General features: G+C 34.6%; 1 protein-coding gene across 1 annotated transcript in view; it reads right to left on the minus strand.

Moving 5' to 3' along the window:
* The window catches only part of MYCBP2 (MYC binding protein 2, E3 ubiquitin protein ligase), a 253516-nt gene that overhangs the window by 111846 nt on the left and 126978 nt on the right, over nt 1-14692 (minus strand). The window contains 6 exon segments of the mRNA XM_015558101.1: nt 2949-3093; nt 4931-5103; nt 7180-7232; nt 10010-10097; nt 10688-10806; nt 12209-12434. Of these exon segments, the coding sequence (XP_015413587.1) occupies nt 2949-3093; nt 4931-5103; nt 7180-7232; nt 10010-10097; nt 10688-10806; nt 12209-12434 (804 nt within the window).

Below are 14692 nucleotides of genomic sequence, written 5' to 3' on the forward strand. Positions count from 1 at the left end.
CCTTCAGGGTGGGGGTCCCCACTGGGGTGCCTGGCCAGCATGGGTGAGGGGCTGAGGGCTGTTTGCAGATGGTCACACACCCTTCAGGGTGGGGGTCCCCACTGGGGTGCCTGGCCAGCATGGGTGAGGGCCTGAGGGCTGATTTCAGGCTGGCGGGTGCTGGAAGCTCCCAACTGCTCCTTTTTTATTTCTTTTTTTTTATTATTATTATTCTGGGCCGGCTTTAGCTCTTAGGCTCCAGCTCTTAGGCCTCCGCTCCTGAAAGCAGGTATCTGGTTTGTTTCGGTTCTATAATTGAAACTCTGTATCAACTCCAGCTCTGAGATCCCGGGCTCACTGAAAGCTGGTTTCTGGGTTTTTTTTTAGCTTCTATATTTGTTAAAATGTTTCAAACTGCAGGCTCAGAGGCCTGCAAGGCAGGCGGGGAACATTGGTTTCCTCCATCACTGACGCAAGCAAGCCTCATGTTAGTGTCAAGCTGCCTGGCTGCCGGCCTCCATCTTGGCTGGCAGTTAATTTGCATATCTCCCTGATTAGCCAATGGGAAGGGTAGCGGTTATACTGCCAATTACCATGTTTCTCTTTTATTAGATAGGATAAGTACTCTGCTTCTTTTACAAACTGTGCTTCCTTTAAAGAATTTTTGTTATTCTTTATTTCCTATGTGGCTTTTTTGTTCACTAAATAATCAGTTGCTGCTTAAAAAAGCATTTCAGATCTCAATGAAATATTAGCTGCAAATTTTTATGTTTCAAAAACTGGCTATTATTATGTAAGGATCCTTCAATAATTTTGGTAAGTCTAAAATGTTCCTAAAACTTCATGTGATGCTAAAACTAAAAACACATTTTCAGCTAATATGACAATATATTGATAAATTAAACTTAAATAGGTATGGAAATCACTTTTCCTTAATAGTATTTACAGAAATTTCCAAGATATGGCTTCCAAATTAGAGATAAATCTGATATGGATTTTGAGTATAATGAATGAGACGTTTAGTATAAGGAGGACAGATTAGGAGAAAAAAAAGGGAGTCCAGAAAGATACATAGATCATGTGGGCAAAAAAAAGAAACCAAAAGGAAGAAAACAAAAGGTAAAAGCATAAAGTCTGACTTTGAAATGATATAAATAACCCAGATACCAAAATGGAATAAAATACAATAAAAGGTGCAAAGGAGAAAACATAAAAAGATACAATTACAATGAAAGAAATACTATACAATAACAATATGAACATTAAAATGTTATGCTGACCTGGAAAATGTTATTTACAATGTAGTCATACAAATAAGAAACTTATTGTGGGCTCAAAGACTGGATTTTAACAACTCACTACATACACTTAGGTGAGAAATTCATCAGTGAATAATACAGTCTCCCCTCAATATATTAATGTGTATTGTATTTTGGTAAAAATTCTTTCCTCAAGCATCTTTTTTTGTATGTCTGTGTCACTATCAGGATTATTTTTTTCTCTTTGCAATTTTTTTCCTTATAATTTTTTTTTCATCCCATAGAGTAATTCACAGTGGCTATGAAATCATTTTGATGGGACATTACCTTCCATAAAAAAGTCAAATAGAAAACAACCAGAGTGCAACATATTGTGTAAATATGCATTATATATGTTGTATATAAATAAGAGCATATAATATTCCATCCTATATATGTATTTGGGACCTGGTGCAAATCCTAATGGTGTGAGTCATTGTCAAAACTTTAAAAGACACTGGTAAAGCCTGCTTTTTGTTTAGTATCAGGTTTAAATACTTTCCCATACAGTTTTATTTATTGGTCTTCATACATATGAACCATATGGCTCTTGTCTTTTTTACTATGAATCAGGTAAAAGGTTCCACTGGCATTGCACTTCTTTGTGATATAAATCAAAGAATATACCAAGTAGTTGTAATAGTTCTACTAAAAGTAATATTGAGGTAAAATTATCTGCTGAGTAATTAAAAGGGATTTTGTGGACTGATAAACGCTAAACTCCAAGCAATCAAATCACTTTGTAATACAGTAACTTTGAGTGAAGGTGTGGGGGCAGCTGGGGTTTTCCTATACAAATTTTCATTCAATATTGATTTTTCTCAGAAATATAAGTTTAAAATGAGATATTTACATTAATAGATTATATCACAAAGGACTTAACTTTATACATTACAATATAGTCTAAATGTCTTTATTAGTTAATGTCTTGGGGAAAAGGTATCCAAAGAACTATATTCATCAATACAGCACATGATTATTTACATTCTTCATTCTTTTACAATCCAAATTCATTTATTTCTAATTTATTTAATAAGTATCACTATTATATTTTCAATGTTTATTCAACAGCACAGAATGCAGAATGTATTTGAGTTTTAAAAAATACATACAGCCCTGAATGGTTTGGCTAAGTGGATAGAGCATCTGCCTGCGGACTGAGGGGTCCCAGGTTCGATTCTGGTCAAGGGCATGTACCTCAGTTGCAGGCACATCCCCAGTGGGAGGTGTGCAGGAGGCAGCTGATTGATGTTTCTCTCTCATCGATGTTTCTAACTGTCTATCCCTCTCCCTTCCTCTATGTAAAAAATCAATAAAATATATTTAAAGAAAAAAAATATATATACTCTCATAAAATTTTACAATGTCTTCTTTTATTGATTAATTCTATCATTATGCATTGAGGGCCTTCCTTCTATGTGCCTGGCACTCTTTATTAAGGACACTTCTTTTATCCTTTCTTTGCATCACGATAGCACCCAGCAAAATGTAAAAAACAAAAAAACATATAACTTGGAAAATCAGATGCTAATAATATAAACAAATTTTTTTTTGCTTCCTCCATTACATGTATGTAAAGGTCTGGCAAATGGCTTCTAGACACTTACCATTTCTAAAATTTTATTAGTTACAATCAGTGCATAAATGTGACTTTAATGTTAATATAATTACCTTCATATTGGGGACATGCACCACATCCCCATACTGGTCTTTTGTTTGAACAGTTATGGTGGTAGGCCAACCACAACGAATATCATCCTTATTCAGGATCAAAGATGTTTTCTGAGGATCTGCATAGGAATCTGGCTGAAGCCACCTAGCAGTAATGAAAAAACAAGCAAACAAACAAATAAAAAATTCATCAATATTTCAATGATTAACCTGAAATTAAGCCAGCAGTGGCCTGGGATCACTAGTAGCAGCATCACTTTGGGAGCCTGTTAAAGTGTAGCACATCAGGCCTGCCCCAGACATGCTGAGCCAGAATCTGCATTTAAACAAGATCCCCAGGGGACTTACAGCCAGTTTACAGTGTGACCTGCACTGCAAATCTATCATTTCTCTATCAAAAATTTTTCAAATAAGCTGTTTTATTTTGGAAATCCTGAAACTACTTTTTCTTTACTACCTGGCAGCAACTTTCTGGGAAGGGTAAATGCCTTATACCCCCCACCTGGGATTTAATCTGAGGCAGATGTGTAATATTCTGGCATCAGGCACAGATTAGCTATTCAGCCATGATGGACTAAGGCACAGATAAATGGTTCTTGGCAAAATACAAGCTGGTTCTCCTGTGGCCTCCTGGTGGCTTGCCTGGTTAGTGGCCTTTCTATAGGAAACCTCCTAAGCTACTCTACCCCTGGAGTTTGACTTGGCAACTGCTGTCTCATCCATGCAATATTCTGAGACTGCAAAGCAGGCAAGCCCACCAGACTTGTGCCATCAACAGGCCATCCAGGACACTGCTTCCAGCGAAGGCCAGAGGAGGAGAGAATCTCAGCCATGGACATCCTGAGCTCCAGGACTAGGGGTCTCTCACGTGTGTCCTTGCTTTGCCTTCCCTGAGCAACGGATGAATGATTACTCTGACACACATTTCTGTGAAAGAGAGGACTAAGGAACTGCTTGGCTTGACTAACCAAACAGCCCTATTTGCCTACCTCCTTAGGCTTTTATTGTAACAACAGCTTAAACTAAAATTAACTTCTAGGTACTATCAGCAGGGTAAGCATCCTTGAGAAACCACATATATCTGCAGTGTCGTTTAAGCAAGGACATCTAAAGACGAAGCAAAGATTCCAGTAAAACACCCACGGGCTCAGACTTGTTTGGAAAAGGCAAGGCAAGGGCTACCGCCTTCGGCAAGGTCCCCCTAGAGCAGTGATGGCGAACCTTTTGAGCTCAGCATCTCAGCATTTTGAAAAACCCTAACTTTACTCTGGTGCCATGTCACATACAGAAATTTTTTGATATTTGCAACCACAGTAAAACAAAGACTTATATTTTTGATATTTATTTTATATATTTAAATGCCACTTAACAAAGAAAAATCAACCAAAAAAATGAGTTTGCGTGTCACCTCTGACATGCGTGTCAGAGGTTCACCATCACTGCCCTAGTGGCCCTCGACCTTTAGGAGATTCCTCCCTACAGACTTTCCAACCAAGCCCCGTGCTTCCCCACAAAAGTTAAAATCAGAATTAAGTTAGGTTTCCATATTGAAAAATGTTTTTTTAGCTTAAAAAACAAAAACAAATGAGAACTCTACAATCTCAAATGATTTGATTTTAATTATAAATTTATACTTCTATTAGGTGTAGATTTAAAAAAATCATTAAAATAAAATATAGTGATAAACTTAGTTTAGTGAATTATTAAATGTCACTATCCAAAACACAACACTTCTCAATTATACCACATATTCTACATATTTTTAAAATAAAAGTTCATGTATGAAAAACTTTAAGATAGTCAACTAAGAACTATCATATATTTTAAAAATATTTTGAAATATTAACTACCATTTTATGTTTCAATAGGTTCAAAACACAAAAATATGACTATTTTAGGTAGCATTTTTACATCCTAATGATTCCCCTTTAAACTGAGACAAGCCCTGAAAGAAAGTAATCATAGTACTTAAAGTATATTACCTTGCAAGCCTTCCACCACTGGAGCCTGGAACACAAGCAATAAAATCATCCAGGAAAGACTGTTCATTGCTTTGGATTTGTAGTGGTAAGTTTCCTTCAAGTGCCTCTAATATAGTTGGTGAATGAGAAAGAGCTAACCCCTTTCCAAGAATACCAGAATGGGTTTTGCACACCTGTTGGATAAAAGAGAACATTTATTTTAAAATATAAAAATTTAAATACATGAGTTTTTGAACTTGCAAACAAATTCTGCTAGGCCTTTTTGGGGAAATCATTTTCTCCCCGTATTCCTTTAGCCTATAAAGTAGACATCTTCCATGAGGAAAAAATATGAAAAAATATTTTCTTTCACTCTCCTTCCACAAAAAGTGACTTATGAGCTGAAATGGTGTTATCTCCTCCTTCCAGTCTAGCCCTCTACATGCTACATCCCCATTTGTCAGGGCCATGGCTCCCTCCTGTGGGCAGCTGTGGAAGTCTCTTTCTTTTGTCTCCCCATTATTGGCAGCTGTGGTGTAGGTTGTGTCTGCTGTCTTGGATGGGTGGGTACCACGGTCTAGACTTGGGCAAGGTGGATGGGAGCTTTACTGTGGTGGCATATAAATTGCAGTAGTCTGTCTAAGCCTGACTGAAGTAAAGAAAAAGAGGCAGATAAAACTGAAATTTTAGTTCTCACCTATCTAACAAGCAAGCCTGTGTTTTGGGAAGACTTGCTTTCAATGCTGAAAACTCTAGAAACTTTTTAATGACTATACTATAAATTTCAAAACAAAACATTTTTCATGGAAAAGGATTATACTTCTAGTACTATCTAATTTATACAATGTTAACTTTTGCATTCTAAAATCTATGCAATTTCAAAAATCATAACCTTTAAAATCAAACAGACTTGAGTTTGAATCCTGACTTTGGTCAAGTTACAGCTGTGCGCTCATGAGTTAACAAGTTATAGACCTTCCTAAATCTGTAAAATTTATAAACTGGTGACCAAATAATATCTCTTTTTTGTGGTTATTATAAAAGTTAAATTAAATAACACAAATAAAATGCACACTGCTTTGCCTAAGAAGTAGAAGTTGTTTAATATGTTAGACTACCATCACAACTACTTTATATGCGTCAAAGGTGGGCAATTTTGGATATCATTTTTTGTTGTTATTGAACCACAGTACAATAAAGATCTATTTATATCTGGCCTAAATGACAGTTTATAAATAATAACCTCTATACTTATGACTAATATATGAACTCTTTGATGGTTCTCCTTAACTAGAATATGTGTTTATTAAATTTTTATTAAATTAATTTTTATTTTTGTATATTAATATACTAAGATTTAACTTTTTTTTAAAAAAAGCTATTTTTTTTTTAACATTATGAGGACACCATGACTCTCTGTGATTAAAGCATAGTGATCAAGGTTATGCACTTTATCACCAAACTGCCAGAGGTCAAATTCTAGCCCAGTTGCTCATTAGCTGTGTGATGCCTAAAAATTATTTAAGTTCTCCCTGCTTCAGCTTTCTTCTCTGTAAATGGAGATAAGAGTAATTCATATGATTGTTGAAGGCTAAATGAGTTCAAAATATGCAAAATGTTTGAAATAGTACTTGATAAAATTAAGATCAAATAAATGTTTGTTTTTATTGTTACTGCTGTGATAAGTTTATCTCAGGAAATACAATATAACTAACCACTAGTTGTAGGTATTGGAAGACCTAAATGCTAGGCTCTTTTTCCCAATTAGCTGAATTCTTAGACAAGTTGTATAACTTTCTGAACTTCAGTTATTTTAATTGTAAAATACAAGAGATAATACTGACCTCAAAGTAAAACTGCAAAAATAAAGATACTGTAAATTTGAGAGTGTTCTGCAGATATTATTTAAATTACCAACACCTCATTTCCCCCTTTTCTAAGTGGTTAATAAAACTTTCAGGACCCATTTCACATGCCCACAGCTCTGCAATGCCTTCCCAGAGACCCTTGGCACTTGGGAGAGCTTCTTTCTCCCAAAGGATTTATGTCTCACTGTGGAATTAAACCCATCATACAGTAAAGCAAGGGCTCACTAGTCTCTCCCATGAAGGGGGACAATTATAAGTTATTTATCTTTATAACTGCCAATGAATAGCATGAAGTATTTAATGAATGAGTCCTATTTTCAAGAAAAATAGGGTTGATTTAAGTGAATATATTGGTTTCACATTAATGTACAAAATTTATCCATACAATGTTTGGGGCAATACCTGTAATGCAGCCTCTTCAAGAATTTCAAGATCTTCCTCTAATTCATTACCTGCTGTATAAATAAAAAGTTTTACTAAAATAAAGCAATACTTAATTTTCCAGTCTTTTGCATTCTTTATACTTTGTTCACAATTCTAATATCCCAGAAGGAAAAGAATTATTATCATTCTGGATAAATCTCAGTGGTTTACATTTTAAATTTCCAGTGTGAATACAAGCTATAATCCTCAAAATAATACTCAAAATGCATCCATTGAGTGATGTATAAAAGATTTACACTATATTTATGCATATAAATTTGTAATTTTGAGTACTTACTTTTTTACAAAAAAATATAAGGAAACTAATTATTCAGAATCTGAGCCTTTTTATTTTGGTTGTCTTATGAAAGAGATATACTTTTAGTAAACAATAGTAACTTGCAGGAAAACAGAGATAGTGATTGCATCCTCTGGTCATTTTCTCTTTTATTGCTTAATATAGAACATATTTATTGAATTTTCTTTGATAGTATAATGTATATAGTATTACTACTGAAGTAGTACATGTTTAAAGGAAAATATTCAAATTATATTAAAGTACAGAATAATTCTGCTACTAGCCCCCTCCCAAACATAAATAGTATCAACAGTTCCTTATGTATTGATATAGAGATTTTGTTGCAAATAATAAATGTATATATGTATGTGTCAACTTACATATATATAATAAATAACATATATAAGATAATGTTGGCAAAAATGGGACCCTTCAACTTGCTTTTCTCGGTTAATATAATTTGGACATCTTTCTTGGTTAGGACATACTTTTTTGTTGTTTTTTAACAGCTGCATACATTTCAATGAATGGCTGTAACATTACTTACTTAACCAGTTTCCAACGATATGCATTTTGGTTACTTAGACATAGTACAATCACCAGTATTGTTACATTAATCTATCTTACAACATATATTTTTGAGCACTTGTACAAGTATGTATAAAAAATTGCTACATCAAAAACTATAAGCATATAAAATTTGAACAGTTATTGACACATAGCCTCCAAAGACATTGTACTAATTTTCCTCATATGAATAGAACATAAGATTTCTCATTTTCTCACATATATATCAATATTAAGTAGGAACAAGGGAGCTGAAGGAGAAAGGAAATAGAGAAGACGAAAATAGAGAAAGTGAAGGGAAGAAAGGAAGGATCAAGTAGGAAGGGTAGTCCCTGATGGAAGAGATACATATAAACTTTTGGAGATGAGCACTAGGGAAATCAAATAATAATACCTTTTATTCCCCAAATACTATGAGATAAAATGCTAAATTATGTATAAACATCATAGAATTAGTAAACATTTTTAACTTTATTTTTGTCTTTGCCACCTTGATTTTAAGTCTACTTACATATCATACATATTTGCACATTAGAAGGAGGTACCATTTCTGCCACGGCCTCATTTCTCTGTTCTGCTATTATGAAAACTCTTCCAAAGAGCTCTCCATGTTCAGCCTGACTCCCTTCCTGACTTTCTATTCTCTCACTGAACTTTAAAAGGGCTTATCTCTCTCTTTCTCATTTGACTGATACATTTCTTTAAAAAAATATATTTATTTTTATTTTTAGAGAGAGTAAAGGAGGGGTGGAGGAGAGAGAAAAACACCGATGCAAGAGTGAAATATTGATTAGCTGCTTCCTACATGCCCCCTACTTGGATTGAGCCTGCAAGAGTGAAATATTGATTAGCTGTTTCCTGCATGCCCCCTACTTGGATTGAGCCTGCAACCCAGGCATATGCGTAATCTGGAATCAAACCAGCAACTCTTCAGTGATAGGACAATGCCCAACCAACTGAGCCACACAAGCCAGGGCTTAATGATAGATATATTTCTTACTGAGTATATAAGCAGCAAATTTATCAATCAAGGAAAGATTTTAATTGACTTCTCAGCAGCATGAGAAAATCCCACTCTCTGGGTTTTACTCCTACCACATTGGCTACTGTTCCTTCCCAATCTTTTTTGCAGTTTCTTTTTTCTATTCTGTCTACCTCTGAAGTTTTGGAAAGTCCCAGCTTTGATCCTGGGCTCTTATCTTACTCATTTGCATTCTCTTCCTCATCATCTTTCATATGGCCCCAAGTGCTTAAGTATCAACTATGTTTAAATGACATTGCATTGACTTGTTCTCCAAACTCCAGATGAGTTCCAATTGTCCACTTGGTATGTCCACTAGAATATTTAAAAAATATGTCAAACTTTTGATTTCATACTATGTATCTAGTGCCTAAACCAGTGCCTGGCACAAAGCATGTATGTGGATGAGGGAGGATGTGTGTGTGTTTGCGTGTGTGTGTGTGTGTGTGTGTGTGTGTGAGTGTATTTAAAAGACTAGAGCAGTGATGGCGAACCGTTTGAGCTCGGCATGTCAGCATTTTGAAAAACCCTAACTTAACTCTGGTGCCGTGTCACATATAGAAATTTTTTGATATTTACAACCACAGTAAAACAAAGACTTATATTTTCGATATTTATTTTATATATTTAAATGCCATTTAACAAAGAAAAATCAACCAAAAAAATGAGTTTGTGTGTCACCTCTGACACACGTGTCATAGGATCGCCATCTCTGGACTAGAGAATACGCCTCAGTCTCTAAAGTACATTTTAAAAATCCCAAACTATCAATATATAAAGCAGTTATTGCTCATGAGTGTGTGTGACTATAAAAGTTATTTGCTAATCTACTTATCAATTTTTAGAATGTTCTATAATACAATTATTCTATTCCTAAAATTAAAAAAATCATAAACAAACACCTAGTATTTGACTAGACTTACCAATAGGAAGTGCTAGATCCTTTTTCATCAAAGCTGCTGCACAAACCCCACCAAGGTTGGCTAATTCTTTTTCCAACTGAATGACTCCCTGTAGAATTGCAAAAACGTATCAGCTGTTTTAAAAAATGTTTGAAATATAATGTGGATAATCAACAAATGTGACTTGCATTCAGCATAACTTTTGAAACTGGAAGGAAGCATGTCATTAGCTAGCTAATGGTTAAATTAAGAGTGAAAGAGGTTAAATTTTATGTCTTATGCTGGTTGTAAAGTTTGGGCCCCCAGGTTCATCATCCAAAGAATTTTTCGTTTTCTTTGAGGAAACATGATCATTTTTCACCTTGATTATATATATTTTACTGTATGAATTAAAACATGTAGAGGAGTTACTGACAAGTTCAATTATTTGCTCAAAAAGGTATAAACACCTGAGCTAGTTTGGAACAGGTGCAACTATACTAAGTTGTCAAAGGCTGGGTCATGTTGCACAACTCCAATCTCTTCATGTATTAAAAGTAGCAAAAACAGATTACTGCACAGAATACAACTATTTTAAAGTATATAATCTAGCTTAAAATACACTTTAGACTTCTTAAATATAGGCAACAAATAAATTTAAGTCAATAGGAGCCACAGAAACATAATCTTCCTTAACAGAATGAGATAATTCATTCTTACCTCATCAGGTCCAGGGCTAAATTCATACCCAATTGCAAAACATTTGAAACCATAGAAAGAAGCTTTGTCATCTTTCACATAATCTGATGCAGTCTCCAATGAAAAAAGGGCCTCATTTCCTAAGAAAAAAAGGTAAATTGAATTCAAAATCTGAAACAACTTTTACCTTCTTAAAATATATTTTTTTATTGATTTCAGAGAGGAAGAGAGAGGGAGAGAGAGAAACATCAACAATGAGAATCATTGATTGGTTGTCTCCTGCTCTCGCCCTATTGGGGATCGAGCCCCAACTCAGGCCTGTACCCTGACTGGGAATCAAACTGTGAGCTCCTGGTTCATAGGTCAATGCTCAACCACAGAGCCACACTGGTTGGGCTCAACTTGTATCTTTTATCCATCCCAGGATTGGTAGCAATGCCAATCAGATTCTAAAAACCTAGTCATTTTGGAAGGGTTCCTGTATTTACTTGAATAAACCTGTGCTAAAACAACTCTAGAAATAATGGAACTACCCAAGTGAACTGTTATTTTTCTTTATGATTAAATTCTCCTTAATCAAACATCCTACCTTTAAGTTACACGAGCAATGAATTATCTGTCAATTACTAAACTGAGTTATTCAATATCCTGGCATTTGACTTAGTTGGATGTCTTCACAAACAACCAAAACAGGTCTGACTAGAAGGAAAAAAGCATCTGAATTCAAACTGGTTATTAGTTTGAGGGATTATATGAGTAGTTATAGTGAGCTGGTTAAAAACACAGTAGACTACATATACGTTTAAAAACAAACTTTCTTTTAAAGAAAAACACCAGCAATAGCAATAACAAAGGTCCTTCTCTCTCTCTCTCTCTCTTTCTCTCTCTTACACACACATTCATACATTTTAAGATCTACAAGTGATGGCTTTGCCCAGTGGTTGGATGCCAACCTATGAACCAGGAGGTGACAGTTTGATTCCTGGCCAGGGCACATTCTGGGTTGCAGATTCGATCCCCACTGTGGAGGATGCAGGAGGCAGCCAGTCAATGATTCTCTCTCATCATTGATGTTTCTATCTCTCTCTTCCTCTTCTTTCCTTTCTGAAATCAATAAAAATATTTAAAAAACAAAACAATAGCTTTGTAGGCTACATCGTTCACCAACTTTTTGAAAGGAAGGAATTCTAGTAAGTTCTTGAGTAATGCCACCTGAGGTCAGCAGGCAACAGGACACCTACTGGGAAAAAAGATCTAATCCACTTTGTCTGTAGTTTGATCTCAATTATAAACAGCACCCCCTCAATATTAAGCCTCTGCTCCAATCAAGCTAACATTCTCTCTTCTAAAACTTGGTCATGATATGTCACTCCTTATCTATTTTTCCTTACTTTTCCACTGTAATCCAGATACATAGTAGGTCTTGAAGAAATTCTTTTAAAACTTAAATAAACATTTTTATTGATTTATCTGTACTAATCATAATTACCATAAATGTATATATTTTACCATATTAAACAGAAGAGAAAAAATATAACTTACCTGGCAATACTAAAACCATCGAAGGCCACCCAGAAGATCCTGAAAATTTCTTTAATTCGATCCAGGAATTAAGATTTTCGTGAATAGATGTCAATTTTGGTCCATATCCTGAATTCTGAATAGTTCTGACTGGAATCAACAAACGCAGGACATCTTCTGATTGTGCAGTACCACACTGAGGGTCAAACTCGATGGTCATCCACCGTACACACTCTGGAAATGTCACCTGAGGTCAGCAGGCAACAGGACACTTGTATTTGTTAAGAAGAATTAGATTTTGCTTTCTCTCTTAAAAACAGGACATCATACTTCAAAGACGATGTTTTCAACATTTAAAAAATGATTTTTACGCAGAAAACTAATAAAGTAGATTAATATAAGAACTCAAGTTATTAATGTTTAATATAAACTGTTCCTACTCCCTACTTGCAATACTTATTATTCTCTACCTAATATTTGGTTGACTTTACATAGAACCTACAACCAAGATTACTTTACCCAGCAAAGCTATCATTCAGAATTGAGGGTCAGATAAAGAGCTTCACAGATAAGAAAAAGCAAAACTAAAGGAGTGCATCACCACCAAACCAGTATTATATGAAATGCTAAAAGGTATTCTTTAAAAAGAGGAAGAAGAAGAAAAAGGTAAAGATAAAAATTATGAACAACAAATACATATCTATCAACAAGTGAATCTGAAAATCAAGTGAATAGAAAATCTGATGAACAGAATAAACTGGTGAATATAATAGAATCATGGGCATAGAAAGGAAGAAAAAAATTGTACACCTATGGACGAGGACAGTGGGGGGCGGTAAAGGCAGAGGGTGGGGTGGGAACTGGGTAGAAGGGAGCTATGGGGGTAAAAAGAGGAATAACTGTAATAATCTGAACAATAAAGACTAAAAAAAACATTAATAATATTTGTAAATACACATTGATATCATAAAAAACATTATAAAGCTACTTAATATCCATAAACACTCAGCTATATGAGTTTTTATGGAATAGTTTACTTATTTAATAAATTTTCCATTTCAGTAAGTATACATTTAAGGAATATAAGTAGATAAATTAAAATAAGATTTTATCTATAAAATATAAAGATTTAATGGAAAATGAATAAATTACTAAAATGTACGGTTGTAGTCACTTTTAAGTTATCTAGCATTCATAGTATCTATTACAAATGCTTCTTTTCATTAGGAAAAAACCTTCATATATTATGAAAATATACTAGTAAACACACACATATAGAACTTACACACATGGTAAAAACCTAGATTTTTATATTTACCTAACCTGAAGTTTTACTGTATATGAGTTTATAATGGCACAGAATTACATGTATATTTAAGGCCACTTTTAAGCTTTGGTCACCATCACTACAGAGAGAATTCTGTCATGGTAGTCAAATTACAGTTAAGTAGGTCCATGTTAAATAGTAAACTTTGAATTCGTTGTAGAGTATAAAATGAGTCTTACCTATTTCTTTAATATAATATTAATCTAAAAAATTACCTAGAACTAAGGCAAATATTTTTAGTAAAGGATTTTTAAAATTATCCATTTGAATTAAAAGTTCAACTCTGTTCATAATAACATATATGTAAATTAAAACTCAACTGAGATACCATTTCTCCCATTATATTGGCAAACAGCCCCAAATTTAAGCACATACTCTGTGCTAAGGGAGACCTTGAGAAAACAAGTACTCTCATTCATTGTTGGGGTAGGAGGGGTAGGGACACGGAACAGTATAAACCTCTGTGTAAGGGAATTTATCCACAACTAGCAAAACTACATATGCATTCACGCTCTGAATCAGCTATCCCAGATCTATGAAACACAAGGTTCCTCATTTTACATTTGTTTAACCCAGCAATCCCACTTCTAAAATTTACCTTGAAGATATGCTTCCAACAACATGAAAAAAAAACCCACCCAAACATATACACAAATTATTCATTGCAAAAGGAAAAAAAAAGCAAAATACTAAAAACACCTTGAATGCACACACCCATAAGACTGAATGAATAAACTTTTTAAAAAATCTCTTTAAATGGATATAGGGAGATTTCTATACACATTGTTAAAAAACAAAGTGCAAAATAGTATATATATTGTGCTACCATTTTTAAATAAAGAAGGAAAATAAGTGTATATACATATTGTACATTTTTAAACAATGGCTACATAAATTTGCATAGAAATATATAAACATATCCTATCTAATAAAAGAGAAACATGGTAATTGGCATACGACGGCTACCCTTCCCATTGGCTAATCAGGGGCAATATGCAAATTAACTGCCATCCAAGATGGCGGCCGGCAGCCAGGCAGCCTGAAACTAACACAAGGCTTGCTTGCTTCAGTGACAGTGGAAACCAACGTTCCCTGCCTGCCTCACCCAGACTGGCCAGGCACCCCAGTGGGGACCCCCACCCTGAAGGGTGTGTGACCAGCTGCAAACAGCCATCATC

This window comes from Myotis davidii, unplaced genomic scaffold, assembly GCF_000327345.1.
Source record: "Myotis davidii unplaced genomic scaffold, ASM32734v1 scaffold268, whole genome shotgun sequence".
NCBI classification, from domain to species: Eukaryota; Metazoa; Chordata; class Mammalia; order Chiroptera; family Vespertilionidae; genus Myotis; species Myotis davidii.